Genomic DNA, 22,655 nt, shown 5'->3' with positions numbered 1-22,655 from the left:
ATATACATGCTTATAGTGAGCTCCATGACTATTTACATCTGTGTTAAACAACAGGTTTAGTGTCGAAATAATAAGAGTTACAGACCCGAATTTAGAATAATATGGTTTTCTTCAGGCCAATAACATATAGCTTCAACCTGGCCGAGTGGTTTGAACGCTCGCTTAGGAATCAAGAGGTCTGGAGTTCAAATCCCAGTTAAGGCAACTCATTTTTTTTAATTGTTTAAGTCAAATAAGCATTGAATTGAATATCAGTGTTGCAATTAGTCTTATAGCCAATTTACTACAGTTAAAACACTGGAAAGCATTGGTGGCACTTTACAAAAACAAATTGGTTTATAATCTCAGAACCTTCACCTTTCTGACATTCTGAGACCCAAACGAATTCAGCGCCTTCTGTGCTTTGATTTCTTATTATGAGCAAATAAGCTTAATATTGTTCAAATACGTGACAAAAGGAACTATTGAAGTTAAAACCATAGTGGTGATGAAGTTTGGTGGTTTATACGTCACACATTTACGCCATGGGGAACATACGGCGATATTCATTTTAGGTGAAGGACGACCATAATTTTCGGCTCGAGCTGCTCTCAAGACCAAAACTCTCTTGTAGTTGGAATAGGTTATCTTCTTTATCTGATTTACATTTCTGTGTAGGGCGATGATCTTTTGCCCTTCGCAGATTGCGCATGCGGGAGAAAATACTTCATCCGGTCGGTTTTGCAATACAATGGACAGCGTCGTAAAAAGGTCTATAACTCTGGAGGATATCTTGTTCGGCAAACTGGAACAATTTTAGTAGATATGTATTTATTAAAGATCATTCATGTGATTTCCAGCGATTAAGGAAAACATGTCATTTAAAGTGGTTTTTTTTAGCTCTAGCGAAAGTCTTGTTTAGAAGACAGAAACATTTTTTTAAAAAGAGCGTCTAACGTTATACTTTTTTCACTAATTTCTACTTAGCAGTTGAAGAGAAGGTGCCGTTTGATCGTATTTTGTTGTTGTTATATACATGTATTGTATTAGTTCCAGCAGAACGGAATTATTTCTCGTGCAGAAATCTATCTCAAATAAAGCCATGAAATATTTTCAAAGATTTCAGGGCCTCGTACAAGTTGTGATTGTAATCTGAGTAATACTTTTACCATAACTACAGTGTATAACGAGTCTACTTCCTGACAGATCAAGAAAGAATCAAGTTAAAACATTTGTAGTTGGGTTGCAATATGCACAAACACTGTAAAGGTCATATGACGATTTTTCAGCTTAACTGATAGATGAAGACGTCAAGTGTTTCTCCGTGCATTATTACAGACACAAACGTGCATTTGAGTCGAATCACTGACGCTCCGTAATCTAGTTGGATAGCTTCCTCACATGAAAGAATTCAAAGTTTCTGGCAGGATTTGAACCCACGGCAGTGAGGGGCAAGCGACCTTAATTAAAGGTACAGTGTTTGAAAGCATCGCAAAACATATTTAATTGCATAGGCTTGCAATATATGGTACAATGATTTCGTTTATCCACTGTTTTAATTTGTTTGGCCTTATTTAAACACACACGCTGATATGATACGAGGCAACCCAGACACTTTGAGTACAGCAGTGTATTAAAGGGAAACGGTGATAGCAAGTAAGTTTTCTTTTAGTAATACTAATAAAGTGTATGTTTTAAACACAATTCACATTCACAAACAAATTACATGTATGCAGAATTCTTAATTACATACATACACTCTGACTGAAGTTCAGATCTGCTCGAGTTATTTCTTCATGCGTAACGTTAAACAGGAGCTGATTTTAATTATTGCTTCACAGCGCACTGCCATCCACAACAGATATTCAACATCTTGCACTTATTTTCAATGTTGTAACTTAAAAGTTTGTTTGTATCCCCGGATTAGCTGGGAAACTCCAAAATATATTGATTCCAGAGATGGTCTTTTGAAACGATAAAACATCTATATTTGATACTTTTTCTTTTTCAGTGACAAACTATCAACTGTTATATTTTCCCCTCAGAGGTATGTATAAACCATGGTGCAACTTAAAATACTTGTCAAAGAGACATCTAGATAATCTTTGGACAGGCGATGTCTTTTTATAAGTCTAACCACATACTGCTTTTTTACGCACAGACGCTACCCGATTAGAAGTAACAAGCAATGTAAAGAATTATACATGTAATGGCAGACTTTACTTGATAGATACTTTTTTTTTAGATTTTTTTTAATAATGACTGAAAACACATAATATTTCTTTATTTCTCTCGCATTTAAGTTTTAAATAAGAACTCGTAACACAATCTGAAAGTATTCAATAACTTCTTTACGTTCTATAGGGCGTGGCCAAGCAACCAGGTACTTCTTTGTGGATAATGGAATTGACTTTAAAGAAGTTAATATTAGACAGGACTGGGCCAAAACATATAAACCACAGATGGTATGTATTATAAATGATTAATGTTTTCTATCTTATTTAAGACGATCAGTCCGTGTGATCAAGCTAGACTGTGGTTCATTCTCTTCAGCTCCACATTCTTGAACTCAGACGTTTAGAGTCTAGGGTATTCCTCTTCTACAAGATAATATCCCCCATCTAATACTAACCCTTACCACTGTCCCGAACACCATGACATGGCAATCTCCAGAGCTAAAGGCTATTTACATCAACCCCAGACTACTAAAATTCTCTTTCTCTTTTACATAACGTTTTTTTATATTGGATATAGCGATTTTACGTCGGATGATAGAGAGTATTTTCTACCATTTTCTATAAGACCCTATCAGTGTTATGAAAATCATCTCCTCAATTACAAGTTGCTAGAAAATAAAAATAGCATAAAAAAAATTAAATTGACAAAGCTGAAAATTGTGCATTATTGATAATTCTTCTCAACATATAAAGGGAAAGGCAATGTAAGAATGAAAAACTGATATCAGAAAAAAAAGAAACTTTCGCGACTGACAATTTCCAATTTTCTCTGTAACTTATCACTATAGTTGAAAAATACCTTTTTTTCCCTACATTTTCTGTTTTTTTTTCCAGCCATTTGGTCAATCGCCTTTATTGAAAGATGGCGACTTTGAAGTGGCTCAGTCAAGCTCTATTTTTCGGTATCTTGGAAGAAAACATGGTAAGATAATGTGTTGTATATCTAAAATAACTTGCATGCCGTCTTAGCCATTTTGACTAGTCCTTCGACATCCGCCGACATTTGGCTTTCATTTATTTGGGTTTTAATACTTCCTTTCGAGTTGTTGACTTTTTTATGGTAGAAACAAAATCAAGCACCTAAGGTGAATCTGCTCAGGTGCCCGCTAGCGTTCACAGGCGTTCGTGGTCTTCTCCTACCAGTAAAGCTTATACAATCGATGTGACGAACGATGGTAGACAAATAATCCATGTTTCATTGCTTTCTCATGTCACACGGATATGTACCAATCGGAACTCCTTGCCTATTATTCATAATAACCTAAGTTATTATCCGAAGTTTGACGGAAAGGGCCGAGAACTTGCGATTGGGATCTGTACTTTTCTTTTTTTCTGAGATTTTGAATATTAAATAATAGCATGTATTGGTTTATCCGGTGACCTCGAATACAGTGACAACACATGTCGTCAAGATATCATTAATTAGATAAAATCTATGCAAGCCCATACATTAATGCGTATAACATACTTCTGTAGATTGGTGACGCGACAAGTTAAAATATTTTCTTACTGTCATATATATAAACAGAAAGAGTTTTATAGTACAATAGCTTTTAAAAATTTAATACGTTTTTTTTAATTAACAAACATTTGGTTAAAATGTTAATCACATTCAGGTGATAGACAAAACGTATGGCTACGGAAACTGCGCTGAGTCAAAGTCCCACTTGAAGATCGAATGTTAAAATATCCACTGTCCCCGTACACGTGGATAGGGTTACCATAACCCTGATCTTGCTACCTCACCTTTGAGGTGTGTGTATACCCTTTAAGTGATAATCACGCCACTTGCGCTTAGGTTGCACTGCGTAATCACGTTAGCTGAAGGTCAAGGTCACACTTGCCAGTCAGCTGTTCGAGTTAGAGCGATATCTTCAACTTGTTCCTTTTGCAAGTCTTAAGGCAAATATTGAACTCATGGTGATGCGCAAGAAAAACAAATACTAGTAGTTATACAAAATCAGACTGTGCCAGCTTCCGATAAAGAAGATTTCACTTTTTTTTAAAATACTTTAAATTTGAATTGAAATATCAATCACGTATATCTGATTGAACTGGTATGAGCGGACGAATATGTGATATTTTTGGTCGATTGTATCTTGAAAGATGGATTTTCGTCTTCCCTATATTACATAATGTTACATATTCCATCTATGATTCTGATTACACAATTCACATATTTTCCGCTTTTTTTTCTTGCAACGTTTAAATACAAACTAGAAAACTAGAGCTTTTTGCAGTCAGACAAGATGTATATTTGCATACCTGCCAGTCCCTGTTTTTACGGGAAAGGCATGTGGTATTGAAAAGTTCACACATGTTTACTTTCTCTCTTATACCAGGATTGTACCCTGATGATATAAAAGAAGCAGCCAAAGTTGACATGATCACGGATCACGTGGAGGACATCAGGGGCCCCTATATTAGAATGATCTATCAAAGTTACGTAAGTAATATTGTTTTACTTTCAACTGAAAGAACATTCTGTTCATTCTCATTACGATAAGACATGTATATGAGCCGCGTCACGACAAAACCAACGTTATGTTATGCGTTTGCGACCAGCATGGATCCAGACCAGCATGCGCATCCGCACAGTCTGATCAGGATCCATGCTGTTCGCTTACAAACCCTATAACAAGTAGAGAAACTGATAGCGAACAGCATGGATCCTGATCAGACTGCGCGGATGCGCAGGCTGGTCTGGATCCATGCTAGTCGCAAACGCATAACGTTGGTTTTGTCATGGGGCGGCTCATATTTATCATTGCAAGATTTGAACTACTATTCTGACAAAAGGACATTAAAAGAACAAATATAATAAAATGGATTCATGAAACAACCTGGGATCTCCGTCTCGGTGTAAAAGAGATATTTACTTTTATTGTTTGTTTTATTTTTCAGGATACTGCAAAAGATGAGTACGTGAAAACTGCTATCGAGAAGCTTGGATATGTGGAAGTATGTGTCGTAGGGTGCACACTCACATTTTTATTTGATATTCTATTCTAAACGATATGTAAAGACAGTTTGCTGAGTGGGCCTAAATGGATAAATTATTCTAAAATCCTACTAACAATATTTTTTTTAAAAATTGATTGACTCTGGTCATTGATATAGCGGTGTACGTTGCATCTTGCACCTGATTTTCATATACATACACATAAGCTAGTGTATTTATTTAATCATTATATTAATTTATTGTATTACATTGTTACATAACATCATTACATCCGATTGATTAATAACTAACTTTTTCTCATTTATTAGAACCTGTTTAAAAAGTGGGGAACCGAATACATTACATCAAAGGTATGTTTTCATTTCATAATTGTTTTGAGTTTGATATTCAATAATTTGTTTTATTTACGATACTTTCAGTGATGCCATAGATCCATCAGAACATCTCGTGTATGACAGTTATACTTTGCATAACTAACTGAAAAAGTCTGTTATCACACTTAAAATGCCAAGATTTGTCATCCCATCTAATTTTTATCATTTTTGTTGCCTTGTTCCCTGCGGTCTGGAGACCGCAGGGTATTGGTACGCGTTTAACTTTTGAGGCATGGAGGAGCACGTGACCTGTTTTCGGTACATGGAGGAGCATGTGATCTGTAAACCGTACATGATTGGTTAATTGACCTTTTCGAAAACCTGGCTAAATACCGTTTGCCGGTACGTTACGGATAAACCTCTAGGGAATAAGTCAGAATTACACCAAATTAACAAAAAACTATTACGTGATATTTTTATTTTTTTTATAATTATAATACCGTTTAAGGTGGAAAAACTTGAATGATGTGTTTGAAAATTATCAATGTTTCTTTAATATGTATCTCAAAATGTTACAAACAATAAATTGTTTATACTGAAAATCTACAAAATTAAAATATTCGTAGTGGCATCTGCCATAATAAATAGAGAAGTTTTCTGCGAAAACTTGTGTGTTTGCTTTTTTTTTTTTGCTCGGAATTATTCATAAAATGGTAGGCGTATTTAATCATTTTCTTAAAAAGAAATAATTGTTTTATGTTCGACCTTCTCCGGTCATTAACGGTCACCAGTTTCCAAAGACCTTCTTCTATATTGATCGATTATTGTCAACTATATTCCTGATACAAACGTTTATTTATCCACCCACCCAAACAATGTTGAAGATAGTTAAATGAAAAATCTTTATATCATCAAAAATATTCCCCGCAGGAAACCATTTTACTTGTTTTTTTATTGATTGATGTAGGCTTCTACTGCAATATAATAAGTTTATAGTTTTAAACAATGTTGTACAAATTAAAGCAGATGATAGCCTTGCCGTGTATAGTACTTTTTTTTTCAGTACCACGCGAAATCGTTTCCATTTGTAGAGTTTTAACCTTTTTTTATTTCTATTTTTCCAACAATAAAAACCGGATGCATGCATACGTCTTCTAAGATTGTAGGACAGAAACGAAATACGAAGAAAAACGATTTCATACATTTCCATGCTCTTTTTTGTCCGCCATATTGGATGTCTATGCCATTTCATGGAAAATATATGCCAAGCAAAGCACTGTCGTGATTAAGCACATTATGCTTCAGAAATCCATACTTTTTTCAAATTCTTTTATGTTTAACAATCTTTTAATAATGGACAAGGAGCATGTTTGATGCATAACAATTGAAGAAATGAAGACAGTAGTTATGCATGTTTGTGTTGTAAAGGTAGCAAAATGTAAACAATTAAAGTAGTAATTTGACTTCCATACAAAATACCAGTTCTCTATAATTACAGCAATTGCCATCAGAAAAAAAGAACCAAAGATAGGTCATGTATATGGCAAATGAATGTTTTATCTAGAAACAGTGACAAGATACCAACGATAAAACGTTTCTGAGAAATAATAAATGATAGCATTTTTTAGGAATAATTAATGGGCCAATATTTGTGGATTACAAAACTGAGTCATCTGCTTTGATCTTTCGGCTCACATGAAGTCAGAAAATTGAAAATTTTACACCATCTCAGGAAACAAAAATGTAGGTATAATGTTAAAACTTTTCTCAGGTGAGCCATCCTGGCTTTTTAGCTCACCTGTCACAAAGTGACAGGGTGAGCTTTTGTGATCACTTTTCGTCTGGCGTCCGTCCGTCCGTCGTCCGTCCGTCGTCCGTAAACTTTTACTTTAAATGACATCTCCTCATAAACCACTGAGCCAATTTCATCCAAACTTCACAGGAATGTTCCTTTGGTGGTCACCTTTAATCCATGCAGAACTCTGGTTGCCATGGCAACCGATAGAAAAAACTTAAAATATCTTCTTTTAAAAAACCCAAAGAGGTAGAGCTTAGATATTTGGCATAAAACATCTTCTAGTGAGTGTCTATCAAGTTTGTTCAAATAAAAGCCCTGGGGTCAAAATTGGCCCCGCCCCTGGGGTCATTGATTTTCCCTATATGCATATAGTAAAAACTTAAAAAATCTTCTTTTAAAGAACCCAAAGAGCTAGAGCTAAGATATTTAGCATGAACCATGTTCTAATGGGTGTCTACCAAGTTTGTTCAAATAAAAGCCCTGGGGTCAAAATTGGCCCCGCCCCAGGGGGTCATTGATTTTCCCTATATGCATATAGTAAAAACTTATAAAATCTTCTTTTAAAGAACCCAAAGAGCTAGAGCTAAGATATTTAGCACGAAACATGTTCTAATGAGTGTCTACTAAGTTTGTTCAAATAAAAGCCCTTGGGTCAAAATTGGCCCCGCCCCAAGGGTCATTGATTTTCCCTATATGCATATAGTAAAAACTTATAAAATCTTCTTTTAAAGAACTCAAAGAGCTAGAGCTAAGATATTTAGCATGAATCATCTGATAATAGGTGTCTATCAAGTTTGTTCAAATAAAAGCCCTGGGGTCAAAATTGGCCCCGCCCCAGGGGGTCATTGATTTTCCCTATATGCATATAGTAAAAACTTATAAAATCTTCTTTTAAAGAACCAAAAGAGCTAGAGCTAAGATATTTAGCACGAACCATGTTCTAATGGGTGTTTACCAAATTTGTTCAAATAAGAGCCCTGGGGTCAAAATTTGCCCTGCCCCGGGGGTCATTGATTTTCAATATATGTGTAAAATTAAAAATTCTTTGAAAAAAAAAACAAATAGAGTTTAGATACTAAGCATGAAACATCTTCTAGTGAGTGTCTACAAAGTTTTTTCAAATAAAAGCCCTCGGGTCAAAATTGGCCCTGCCCCGGGGTCATTGATTTTATTTATGTGTATAGCAAAACTCTTCTTTGAAAAAACCCAAATAGCTATAGTTTAGATATATAGCATAAAACATCTTCCAGTTAGTGTCTTCAAAGTTTGTTCAAATAAAGCCCTAGGGTCAAAACTGGCCCCGCCCTAGGGGTGTCATTGCTTTTAACTATATGTGTATTTGTGTAGTTAAAACTTAAAAAATCTTTTGTTTAAAAACTCAACGAGCTAGACCTTAGATGTTTAGCGTGAAATATCTTCTAATGGGTGTCTACCTAGTTTGTTCAAATAAAAGCCCTGGGGTTTAAACTGGCCCCGCCCTGGGGGCCTATATACAGGTGAGCGACTTCAGGGCCATCATGGCCCTCTTGTTTTAATTGTCTGCTCATATTTCAGATATCGTTTGCCGATTACAACCTGTTTGATATACTAGATGATCATGTTATATTGTCCCCTACTTGCCTAGACACATTCCCTACCCTCAAAGCATACTACGATCGCATGGCTTCACGACCTAACTTAAAGAAACATCGGTCAACGGAGCAATTTAAGAAGATGCCTATTAATGGAAACGGGAAACAGTAATTATACTGGAAGTGACATCAATATGGCAATGATATCTGGACAAAATAAATTTTGCTAGAACAGGATAATTTACAAACTGGATATCCTAGTCATCAGTTTATAGCAATGAAAAGAAAAGTTTTTTATTAAAGAATTATCGTTTACTCTTGAAAAATTCAAATGATTTGAAAAAAGTCACATTCAGTTGAATACATTTGTATATATTAAATAATCATCTTCATGTATGTGAAGTATATAATTATGACCTCAACACACGTGAAATAACCCATCAGCTTGCGCACTTAATAGCTATTGCGTGAGCACGCCGATATAAATTGATAGTTTTTGGTTGTAAGAACTAATAGAAAATTGTTTATACTTATTTGCTCTTGACCAGGGTACTGTCCAGAATGTACCTTAATTATCTGGGATACCGGGGTTCTTGCCCATGACCTAGTACAATGACGCTTGTTTTAATATTATACGCGGGGAAGTGGACTGAGAGGGGATCCGTAGGTTCAAATGGAACTATAACCCAATATGTGAAAACGAAAGGGGGGGGGGGTTTAAAAAACATATTTATTTAAGCTCGATTGCGAAACAAGTTCTTGCAACTTATATTAATCACTTTCGAGTCCGCTTCCTGGAACCAACCAGTACTGGTAAAAGGGGGGGGGGGGGCTGATTCAAAGAAAATAACCAGACCCCCTATAAGAGTAGGCATGGTTAGTTCGCATAGTTTCGAAGTAAGCGGCTAAGCTGGGTACACCCTGGTATTTAAGGACGTCTTGCAGTGGTTCCTGTCAGAAAGTGTTTACAGTGAATATACATTCAATATATCTTGTGCCATGGGAAATATTGTTAACGAAAGTTGTAGGATTCAGCAAATTTTGCATATACGAACATGTATGCTGTATTGTACAACTTATTGAAATTATGAGAAATATGATGACAATAACAAACATTATAAACAATTTACCCATAAATGTATTATAACCTAAAACAAGAAGTATATTTAAAAAACATACTCGGCCGAACTAATACTGGCTAACTTGGTCAGCATTTCTTGCATAACAATGCCATAATAATTTCTTGTAGCGAAGAAAAACACACATTTTGTAAATATTGAAATTATCTCGTAAATTATTATCATACTGAAAGTAGACAACTTCTGTTTTACTGTTTTTGTTTATGTGTTCTTGTTAATTGTTTTTAAGTTTGACTTTATAAATTTTATTACGTGTTCCTAAATGAACATGTCGTGTGTCGGCAAGGAAACTCTGGTTCTAACACAAACGTTTATGCAGTCGGTTTGTAGGTAATTATATTTATAAAGACTTGAATGTTTTACCATTTCAGAAACAAAAGTGATATTGAAAATAGGAAACACGTTTAAGAAAGTAAAACCTTATTTTTGGTATATTTTGTATGTACATTTCTCAACAATGTAAATAACATTTTAATTGGCCTGAAATAAATGACGGTCCTTTAAAAACGTTTTGTAACTGATTTGTTTTAAATTGACAGTTCTTAAACAAGTTATTCATTTTACATTTTACTTACTATTGGAGTTATCCCCTCTAATTTCCAATACATGTACTTTCCAGTGACTAAATAGGGCGGTGATTATTGCATATACACATATACTAAGGCATAATGTACGGATACAATTTTAGAACAAAGAAAGGTCAGTCCGCAAAAATATACATATAAAGTATTAAAGTAAATAATGTCCACATAGTTATTGGGTAAATAAATCAAAGGCACACAAAGTCGAAAGCATTACCCAAAATATTGGTTTAAAAACATATAAATTTGACTCGCGTTATGTCTTTATGTAACTTAGTTTATATACCCATGTAAAGTATTTGTGCTTTACCTGTCGATACAGATTTTTTTCTAAGAAGCTTAAACATAACCTACAATTCCGTACGATATGACAAGATAATACATCTAAACTTTTACTGTAGTCTGTTTATAGGCTGGGAAACTCTAATAAGTTTAAAAACCCGTAACTATTTAACATTTTTGATCCACTTAAATCTTAATGGACTATGCAATCATGTCTTCAACATCTCACTTTCACTTTCAAATATCATACGCTCAACTGATGCAATCTTTAGTTTTAGCGATATAAAAGAGGCCATTTAAATTTACTTGCCAACAAGAACACATTAAAATATAGATAAATTTAATCTAATTTGCCTTTTATTCTGAACAAATAGTTAAAGTGTTAAACATAAAACTGTGTCAATACAGAGAAACAGAAAACAGTCAATTAAGATACATGTATATGATATTATGTCCAGAGTATTACATGTTTTAATATTCTTCCTCTTCATCTTCCCCTTCTTCATTTTCTGGATCAGCTGAATCTACTCCAACCTCCTCGTAATCTTTCTCGAGGGCGGCCAAGTCCTCACGGGCCTCAGAGAACTCTCCTTCCTCCATTCCTTCTCCAACATACCAGTGAACAAACGCTCTCTTAGCGTACATCAAATCAAACTTGTGATCAAGCCGGGCCCAGGCTTCAGCGATAGCGGTCGTATTACTCAGCATGCATACTGCGCGTTGAACCTTTGCAAGATCTCCGCCAGGTACCACTGTTGGCGGTTGGTAGTTGATACCAACCTTGAAGCCAGTTGGGCACCAATCAACAAATTGGATGGTTCTCTTAGTTTTGATTGTAGCGATTGCAGCATTCACATCTTTTGGGACAACATCTCCTCTGTACAACATACAACAAGCCATATACTTGCCGTGACGTGGATCGCATTTAACCATCTGATTAGCTGGTTCAAAACAAGAATTTGTTACCTCAGCAACGGTGAGTTGTTCATGATAAGCTTTCTCAGCGGAGATGACTGGTGCGTAGGTAGCTAATGGAAAGTGGATACGTGGATATGGTACAAGGTTGGTTTGAAACTCTGTCAAGTCAACGTTAAGGGCGCCATCAAATCTGAGAGATGCGGTGATTGACGAAACGATCTGACCAATCAGTCGATTCAAGTTGGTGTATGTTGGCCTCTCAATGTCAAGGTTACGGCGACAAATGTCATAGATGGCCTCGTTATCAACCATAAAAGCGCAGTCGGAGTGCTCCAGAGTGGTATGAGTCGTCAAGATGGAGTTGTAAGGCTCCACGACAGCTGTCGAAATTTGAGGGGCAGGATAAACTGCAAACTCAAGCTTAGATTTCTTTCCATAATCAACAGATAGTCTCTCCATTAGCAAGGATGTGAAGCCAGATCCAGTACCACCACCAAATGAGTGGAAGATCAGAAACCCTTGCAGGCCTGTACATTGGTCAGCTAGTTTACGTATTCTATCCAAGACAAGGTCGATGATTTCCTTACCAATGGTGTAGTGACCACGAGCATAGTTGTTGGCCGCATCTTCTTTGCCGGTTATGAGTTGCTCGGGATGAAATAACTGGCGGTAGGTTCCGGTTCGAACTTCATCTGAAACATATTGTATATTGCACCGTAAATTCGAAGAAACAAAACTAAATCAATGAAAACTTAAAAAAAGAAAAGAAATAAGAAAAAAAAACTTTTTGATTGAGTCGTAAAATGCAACATCTTTGATCGAAATAATTGAATTCAAATACTGATTTTCCGTACAAGAAAACACTGCCGAACGAATTTATAATTTATAGTCTTACTCTACTGATTTTGTCTTATATACTTATTTCAACCTAGAACTGACCGTGTTGCGTTCAAGGGATATCAATATTATGATTTTAAAATAGAGAAGCCAGTAGATAAAGCCTTTGTAAGAAATATTCTTTTCCAACTTTCTTTCTGCTTTACCATGCCTTTAGCTTTTTCAGACACCATAACCCGTCTTCTTTTTTCGGACTTGCATTAAAACCCAACTTACCAACGACTGTAGGTTCGAGATCCACAAAGACGGCTCTAGGAACATGTTTGCCAGCTCCGGTTTCACTGAAGAACGTGTTGAAAGAATCATCTCCACCACCAATAGTTTTATCACTTGGCATCTGACCGTCGGGCTGAATCCCGTGCTCCAGACAATACAGCTCCCAACAGGCGTTGCCCATCTGGCACCCGGCCTGACCAACATGTACTGATATACATTCACGCTGAAAAAGAAACAAACAAACAAAAAACTCTCAGTTTGAATTGCTTATTAATTGCACAATTAAATTTTTATTATGAATTATTATATCATACGCCGTCAGCGTGGCATGCCTAAAATTCTCATCACTTCTATCGTATTAGTGTGTGCCTCCTTTTTAAAGTATCAAACGGCATACAATAAAGATTAAACTTATATCTTCCCCCTCCAGCATGTCGCCCACTTGGCCCACTTGATCCTCATTGTAATAACAATTATGCTAGTGATAAGTAACGGAGGGGAGGGGAATGGGGGCAGGGTTCTGAGAAAACAACCGTACCTTCGATAACAATATGATAGAACAATTCCTAAATATAATTAATTCAGGTTTTCACTTACAATGTCACAAATTGGATTCAATTTAATATATCAGACGCTGTTGCCTCGAATACACTGAAGTGTTTATTATAAGAATCAGTGGTTCTGTATTTTTGTTATATTTTTTACATGAATTAATCCACAATGTATGTTTATGCTAGAGGAGATGTGTTCTCTTGCTTAAGTAAATGCCGTTGTACTTGGAATTGTATATCACTAAGCACACTTTGTTTATTTGTTTGTTGTGTTGTACATGGGAATTATCGGTAAGAACATCAGGGTTTGATCTCAGTAGGGACAGATATATTGAAGGCTCATTAAAATTTCATGGGTCTAATTAAACTCACTCCAGCATGACATTGTTTCTCTATGAAATGACAAGCGGATAGATTAAATTATAATGTACCTTCGGGGGATGATACTATTGACTAAATATAGGTACATTAGATATTTATCTCGAACTAAGTAAAGTCAAATAAAATTCCATAAAGTAACTTAGACCAATATATACATTGATAAAGGCAATGCAGATGCATTTTTTCTACTGATGAATAATTTCAAAATAATTCAATTGAAGTTGTAGTTCCTTTCTTCGTGTTGAAGCCATAAAGGATGAAGCCAAAACACCCATAAAATAGAAAGTGACTGAAGTTCAGAAACATAAGATCTGATCTGTAGACACATTGGAAAGTGAAATAAAGTTAAAAAGGTCTTGTGATAATTTAGTTATTTAGAATTCAAAAATAGTAGAATGCATAACAAGCAAAGGAATAAAAGGCCCCTTAAGCCTCAGTAACGCATTTATTTTTATGTATCAAAATGGATTTTATTTTTGTGTTCGGTTATAGTTTCCAAAGAATAAAACATTGGTCATTTAGCTGAACCGTCTTTTGCTTCTCTTGATTTTTTGTCGATTATTACAGTTATAGTGATGAAGTATTTTGCATGCAAGTCAAAATACTACTTTGCTTATATTTTGCATATTTTATGACACATTATTGCACATTCATTCCGCCCAACTTTCTAGAGGCGATAAAAATCATACATACACTAAAATTATTGAAATCATGATAGCTCTTTCCGAAGAATTTTTGTGTTCGTTTCTGAGACAAAATGTGCCTTTAAAAACGATGAAAGTAACATCAAGGTTAAAATTTTTATTAAATAACACAACTAATTACATCGATTTAAACAAGAACACAATTGCTACCTAAATATATTGCAATATCTGAATTTAATACATCATGCTTTCAAAGAACGGACTTGCGAAATGTGTACAATAGAGTTTAACTACATATTGTATTTATGATTTCCCTTTCGCCTAACTATGCAGCAAGATATATAATACATTAAAGCTGCACGCTTCCAGATAGGTCTTTCAAGAAAATCAACATTGAGAGAATGTGCTATTTAAGATTTTAAGAAAAGTAAAGATATTCACTTTTCAAGAAATAATTTACATGTATGTTAAAATGACAGACTTGGCAGTATTTATCACCATATTTCAAACATAGAAAATGGCTATTTTTGCATATTCTAGACTATTTTGGGTAATTTTCGTAGATTGCAATGTATAAATTACTTTCTTTGTTTACCTGACAATTTGACAACATTTACTTTGAAACATTTTTAAGAATTTCATGGAAATTAGCACGAATCTGAAAGTATGCTGCTTTAAGAAGTAAAACGAACGTATGATGGTTATAACTGCAGCCAGAAATACAATTTCAGCTATTAGCTATGCTGGTACATTGTTATATATGTATTTAAACTAAGGAACACTACAAATTAAAACAAAACAAGCACAAATGTAAAATTTCTCATATTAAAACCTCACGGGTCAAAAAGCCAAAGATCAGTGCTCACTCTGTTATATATATATATATATATTATTATTGTTATGGTAATTAAATGATGAATTCAAACTTCAGTTAAGTTACTCACTTATATTGGAACACATATAAGCATATAAAAACAATCGGAATTGGTAGATTAAAACAAAACTTACCATTTTGAGCAAATATAATCTTCTGTTCCACTCGACTTTATGGTTCTGTGGAGACAAACACTCTGATTTGTTGTTGAAGTTGCGCGTGATATCTTATAGCGTTCCGTTGCTATGACATAATAGAGTATAGTTCTCACCAATGTCTACGGGGCAATTTCAATTTCTTTGATTAAATGGTACATTTTAATTACACAAAGCTGTATATTCTTGGATATATTGATGGTCAAGCTCAACATTGGAATTTAAATATTTTCAATCTTGTATTAATAGATATACTGGTATAGAAGTTACAACATTCATTTTTATCTGACAAGGTATGGCCATACTTATAACAAAACTTTTTAATTATACTGAAAATCACGACCATGAATTTATTGCTGATTACTATACAATGGCAGACTTCCACCACGTTCATTTTTGTAGACAAGTATAGAACTTTCCATAAACATCGCGTGTTTGGTCCTCAAGATCTAATGTGATATTCCATTGTTTATTGATTTACCTGTAAACACATACTTAAATATTCCTATATCTTTTCATTCTAATTTCCCTTTAGATTGTTTAATAGTCTATTATCTGACAGAAAATTAAAGTATACTGTGAATTCTCAAAGAGGTCACATGAATAAATTATACAGAATTTAACAGCCAATTAAAACCTTTTTGTTGTGGCTTTTGATCAAAGTTGCAACATTTTTTGTTTTACTGTTGTATTGTCGGAAACCAGTCGGAATAAAGTTATGAATATAGATACAAATACATGTTATTAAAATATATATATTTTAATCACTGTGAACTGAGAAGTTGGATCTATTTTTGATTTAAGTTTGTGTTTTGAGTAATAATCCACTGCTTTATTTCCCATTCCATACCTATTTAACATGTATAAATCAAATATCCTATAAAACAAGCATCATATATGTACACGACTTTTGTAGTTAATGACTATTTGCTTGATTTTTGCTGATGGAATCAAAATCAATTGGTATCTGTATCTTCTTCTTAGCACCAATACGGTGGAGATAAAATTAGATATTTTAAATGAACACAAAGGATTTACAGCATACCCATAACGTATTTCATGAATCTTATAAAGTTAATTGTGCACATCGAGATTGATTTTTCTTCGACGTTGCGTCAGTTTCTAATGCAAACAATATATTGGCCTTTTCTAAAATAATATAAATAAGTGATTAGAAATTAGATCTCTAATATATACCAGGTTATATTAAAAGAACAAGCAAAATGCAATACAGCTTATTATATTCAACAGCTGGTGATATTTCAAGATAATTTTATTGATGTTCTTCTACGAATCTTACTTATCAAATGAAATGACAGTGTTTCAGAAAAGACCAAAAATCCATAATGTATCTCTCGAAAACAGAATGGATGATTCGTGAAGAATGGATGATACGTCAAAACAAAATTGAATATCTTAGTTTGATTAAAAATTGATAGCACATTTTTAAAAATTATATTGTTAGCTTTGAGAGAGCAAATTTCAAGATATTCAAGGTATGAACCGTTATTTGTTACATGTAATAACATGACTATTTTGACATCATGACTATATTTTAAATCATGGAAGGCGTGTGTAACAAAACTGTAAGAGATTTATAATTTACATCGTCACTTTTAAAAACGTCTTTTTAAAAAAAAAAAAAAAAAAAAAAAAAAAAATCCATCGGAAGCATTGTTCCCAACAAAATTACATTAAAATTACAGACTTTGTTAAATTGAATCTGTTTATAACGGATTCCGAAAAAAATGCAACATCACTAACGCCCCCTAGCACCGATTTTAGAAGTACGGACTTTTCAACACTTAAAAGTGCTGGAAAATATAACACCATTCAAGTGACTCTTTTAATCCTTTACCCTAACCCTTTAATCAACACTTTTAATTTAAACAATCATGACTACTTATCATAATGATATATCTGACATGTTTTCTCTTCACTATATAAGTTAGTTGAAGGTCTGTTTCTACGAATGTCTTTCTAAGAAATCAAATGTTTCTTGACTGACACTTATTTTACAATGTCAAACAATATGTTGACTTCTTATTGCGTTCTTATTGGGTTTTGATTATGTTTTGCCTGCAAAGTTCACTATGGGGGTATTTCAGTATTTTATAAAAGCAAACTTTTTGCTGCCAGATCTATTTAATAAGTTGGAGTATCATTTGAGTGGTATTTTCAAACATACAATTTTGAAGTGTACATATGTATTTCAAATGAGACTTTCCCAGGCCAATGCACAGAATTAACTACATGTATATCTGAAAGATCTCGTCACATTTTACATTTCACACCTCAATAATGATTATGTATGTCTTTTTATACGATGACAATATTTATATTTTCTCTATTGAACATTTAAAATTATTTTTATTACTGTTTGCTGATGACACTGTGTTGTTCTCATATACAAAAGAAGGATTACATGTATAATTAGAAAAATCTACATTTAAATGGTCAAAACAGGGGAGAAAAATGTAAATCCCGACAAGTCAGTTGTAATGATCATTCGGAACTGCCTCGGCTATTATCTATAATATTAACCTCGGAAACAATACGGATTGAAAGTAGTTCTACCACGTGGTTTCAGATGTAAACATAAACAGACATAATGTAAAACGAATGTATATAATTGACATCTAATGCCTGTTCCGGTACTCTTTTGCTTGAAAATATGTCTGACAACAATTTGTAATTTAAATATGCCCACTGATGTTCAATTTTAAACAAAAAAATCCGACGAAATGTCAACAGGTTGGTTTTTTGTACTTTCGGTTTCTACAACCATAATAATAAATATATAAATAACGAATTGTTTGCTTTTGTACCTATGATATTACTTATTTTAGATGAACTTTTACTACATATATTGGAAATAAACTTGTAAACAATTCCCAGCATTATATTACTATTTGTTTACATGTTTAGTTTCTTAGCGTAGGTTAGAACAAAATACCGCATCCGTTCTTTGTATTCATACTATTGTGTTCGAGGTCCTTATCCGAAGACTGACGGAAAGGGCCGAGTAGTTGCGATTGTTGTAATGATATGTAAAAGGGCAATATGCCTTCAATCATGCTTTCTTTATGAAGATAAAATACAAAATATTGTTAAAAAAATGAATACTTGGGTGTTAAAATTTCCTCAGACGGTTGCTTTAATCGAGCACAAAAATCTTGTCTGAGCAAGTCTTCAGGGCTTTAAACTTAACTCGCTTTTCGATAACTTGTCATAAAAATTTTATGAAAAATTAAACTGTTTTATTCTATGATAATGCTTAAATTATTCTTAACTATGTGTCTGAAATATGGGGCTTTCATAATTCACCAAATTTTGAGCAAGTGCATAAAAATATTATGAAACAAGTTTAAGGAGTTAGACAAGAAACGTGTAATTACTTCAGATAAACTTTCATTGTAGGGTTTGGTTTAGAACTGCTAAGAATCCAGATTCATTTTTGTATAAACTTATGATGATGACAGATAGTTACAGTCAGTTTGTAAATACATGGACCAATGATGTAAAATGTCTCTTACAAGACTTAGGTTTTTTCTTATTTATTTGATTATCCCCATTCTATTTTCTTAAGTCTGGTATCCAACGTATATGATCAATATTATCAACAATGGTTTTCCGAAATTAATAATTCTAGTAAACTCGGTAGTATAGTTTAATTAAAAGCATTTTTTGGAAAGAGAAGTATCTTGATTGTATAATAAATACTAAATTCAGAATAGCCCTTTCACGTTTTAGATGTTCTTATTATACGATATAATGATTTAAGAAGGAAGATTTAGAAATTTTGAAAGAAATAAACAATTTTGTTTAAAATGCAATATGAATATATTGGAAACTGAATTTCATTAATAACGGCTTTAATTTATTCCTTTATTTAATGAATGAAAAACAACAACAACAAAAACTAAAACTATAATGTACAAAATATCAGTAATGTTTAAGCATCCTGAATATGTTGCCTGCATTTTTAATTTGCTTTTTGACAGCTTATCTGTGTTATGCTGGCTCCATAATTTGTGATGCCCTTTCAATATTCCATTTTGTTTAGTTCCGCCCTTTGTTTTCTCGTTAAGGGTACACAAAATCTTTTACATGTTGATTATGCATGCACCGCTTTTCATGGAATGACATAGCAATTGTTGCTAATCAAAAGACGAAAATTTCACTTTGTAAGAAAACAAGGAGACAACAAAGGACTGTATCACTCTCATTAAGTAAAATAACTGTAACGTTGAACTAAACAAGTAAAAATATTCTACTTAACCTAGCCATTTGTATAAAGTCATTCAAAAAGAGAACTAAATATTTCAATACTAGTAACTTATGATGGGCATCCGTGAGTGTTTATGGTCGTTAACTTCAAACCGCTTTCCCTGACCGCTATAGGTTCAAATCTTGCCAGAAACTTTCGATACCCCTAAGGAAGATATTAAGCTAGCTTACGGAAGTTCTACTCAAGTGCCTGCTCGAGCCTGAAATAATGCACAGAGGGGTATCAGAGGTCTTCATCCACCAGTAAAGCTGGAAAATCACCATTCATTTAACAAAAGTTCTAACCGTTCACTTTTTAAATTTTGATTATTTTATAATGGGTCAATAGATCCATATAAAATTTTGCAGAGGTGATTTTTGTGTCATTTGCTACTGATTTGTGGAATGAAAAATAATTTAATACGGTTCCATGCACTACCGCGGGAGACAGGGCGCGGTTTAAACATTTTGGCACGAAATGTTCGTGCAGAGCGTGGTGAGTATGAAATTTTACACTGCATAAATCCTTGTTAACTATATAAGTGAAAAAAAACATATTACATGGCACGAATGTCGATGCGGGATCGTGTACGTCAATGCTGGAGCCTCTGTCAGACAGGTGACTGGCTGTTCATAAAAATATTTTTTAAAAATATCGATAAAGTATTATTTAAATAAAAAAAAGTTATAATTTTGTTATTCTCAATGTGTTCATTCTCTTCGAAATTAAATAAAAGTCAGATCTATTGGTATTATTCTTTTTCATATATAAGCGAAAACTCAGGGTGATCGGTTAGAACTTTTGTTCAGTGTATAGCCTCTACTGTGTTTGCTCGACGATCAATCCCAATAGTTAAATTAAGGTACCGATTGTATTACTAGTACATGTATATATGATTTATATGTATGAATGTATTGTTACAACGGTTGGCTGAATGCTTCAGTTTTAATAACTTGTTTTGTTTTGTATTGTTTTGACATTTATTTACCTTATTCTAAAATGTAAACCATTGTTGTTTCATACTCTTACTCAGATGTTAGAAATTGTAAATATGTTGATCCCGACATTTAAGAATTATTTGAGAAGAGTACGTAACACGAGAATACAACACTACAAGAAATGTTACAAGTTTATTAGGTTTTGGTCTTAAATAGAATTAGTATATTGTAGCTCTAAGGGTAAAAGTGGTGTGAGTTTCTTGTCGAGGTTCTTTCATCTCTGTATTAAATATTAAACAATGATGAGGAAAAAACATACGTAAAAGAGTAGATTAGCACATGACTAGACACGAGGTACAAATATAAGAGAAATATCTTGACGATTTTATCATTTTGACACTATGATAATGGAAGTTAAATTACACAGGAAAACATACGCATTTGACGTAACTAAATGCAATTTATAACTTGATAAACCCATTTATGTATTCATATATCAGTATAAACATTATTGGCGACGCCGGTGAGCGGTGTCGTCTCTTATGGAATGCTTTTTGTCCCTTACCGGTTTACCGGAGGGGACTTTAGGTTTACCCTCCGTCCGTCTGTCCGTCCGTCAGTCCATCCGTCCACAAAAATGGATCCCGCGATAACACAAAAAGTACTGAAAATATTTAAATGAAACTTGATATATGGATAGATGGCAGTATGGAGATTATGCACGCCTTTTTCTTTTCTTCCTATGTTGAAAATTCTTGTAGCTATGGCAACAAATAGACTGAAAATATGGCAAATTTTACACATAACCTGGATCCCGCGATAACGCAAAAAGTACTGAAAATATTTTTATGAAACTTGATATATGGATAGATGGCAGTATGGAGATTATGCACGTCTTTTTCTTTTTTTCCTATGCTGCAAATTCTGGTTGCTATGGCAACAAATAGACTAAAAATATGCCGAATTTTACACATAACCTGGATCCAGTGATAACGCAAAAAGTATTGAAAATATTTTTATGAAACTTGACATATGGGTAGATGGCAGTATGGAAATTATGCACATCCTTTTCTTATCTTCCTATGTTGAAAATTCTGGTTGTTATGGCAACAAATAGACTGAATTTCATGATTTCTGATTCTAGTTTTTAAGTTTATTCACTATAAGTTCTTCATTTCTTAAGGTATTTTCTTCAAACTTTAAATATAAGTTGCTTGTCATCAACCACATCATATGTGACAAGGTTTACAACTCTAGCACAAAATTTATCATAATTACCTCCCTTGAACATAAAATTTTCATGAAAAAAAAACATTGTTTTTTTTAATAACTTCTTTTTTTCTGTATGTATCTACTTCAAACTTCATATAAATGTTTCTTATTATCACTCAACATTTGTGACTGTTCAATACTCTAGCAAGACTATTTCAAGAATTATGCCCATTTTGAGCTTAGACTTTTTTTTGAGAAATTGGTAATTTTTACTCCAACTTCTTCAATCATGATAGGATTTTCTTCAAACTCCCACATCATAATAATATGACAAGGTTTATAAATCTAGCATCCATATTTCCAGAATTCTCTCCTCCTTAATCTTTAAATTTTTACTATTCGTTCTTTTAACTTTCATTTACTTCAAATTCAAACTAAACATTCAATATTCATACCTTCATTACTAATTGTTCTTTGTTACACTCACATCATGTTATCATCGTTATCTCCTTTTTAAAAAATTTACTTTTAAAAATGTTATATTTTGATAACAGGGATGTTTAAAAAATAACTTTAGAGTGTTCTTCAGTCCGTCTGTCTGTCTGTACATAAAACTGTTTCCTATGATCACTTTTAAAGAACTTTTTCAACAAATTTACTCAAAATAGAAACATAAGTGAATGGCCAATGGCCCTTCAGAATGTTGCTTGGGCTCTTACCGATAGGGGACTTATGG

General features: G+C 33.6%; 2 protein-coding genes across 2 annotated transcripts; one reads left to right on the top strand and one right to left on the bottom strand.

Annotated features, from left to right (window-relative positions):
• The first annotated feature begins 1,516 nt into the window (after window positions 1-1,516).
• Window positions 1,517-9,253, top strand: LOC132739157 (glutathione S-transferase P 1-like). The gene is made up of 8 exons (XM_060726810.1): window positions 1,517-1,635; window positions 1,991-2,026; window positions 2,344-2,444; window positions 3,051-3,138; window positions 4,559-4,662; window positions 5,121-5,177; window positions 5,487-5,528; window positions 8,845-9,253. Coding segments are annotated over exons 1-8 (618 nt in total). The 5' UTR covers window positions 1,517-1,634; the 3' UTR covers window positions 9,034-9,253.
• Window positions 9,254-11,244: 1,991 nt separating this feature from the next.
• Window positions 11,245-15,613, bottom strand: LOC132739155 (tubulin alpha-3 chain-like). The gene is made up of 3 exons (XM_060726809.1): window positions 15,479-15,613; window positions 12,895-13,117; window positions 11,245-12,473 (listed from the first exon to the last, which is right to left on the bottom strand). Exons 1-3 carry the CDS (start codon window positions 15,479-15,481, stop codon window positions 11,335-11,337), a joined length of 1,365 nt encoding a protein of 454 aa, XP_060582792.1. The 5' UTR covers window positions 15,482-15,613; the 3' UTR covers window positions 11,245-11,334.
• Between the last annotated feature and the right edge of the window lie 7,042 nt (window positions 15,614-22,655).

This window comes from Ruditapes philippinarum, unplaced genomic scaffold (assembly GCF_026571515.1).
Source record: "Ruditapes philippinarum isolate M1 unplaced genomic scaffold, ASM2657151v2 ctg2258_1_1_1_1, whole genome shotgun sequence".
Taxonomy (NCBI): Eukaryota; Metazoa; Mollusca; class Bivalvia; order Venerida; family Veneridae; genus Ruditapes; species Ruditapes philippinarum.
The sequence above is the reverse complement of the archived record's forward strand: the minus strand, read 5'-3'. Positions and strand labels throughout refer to the sequence as shown.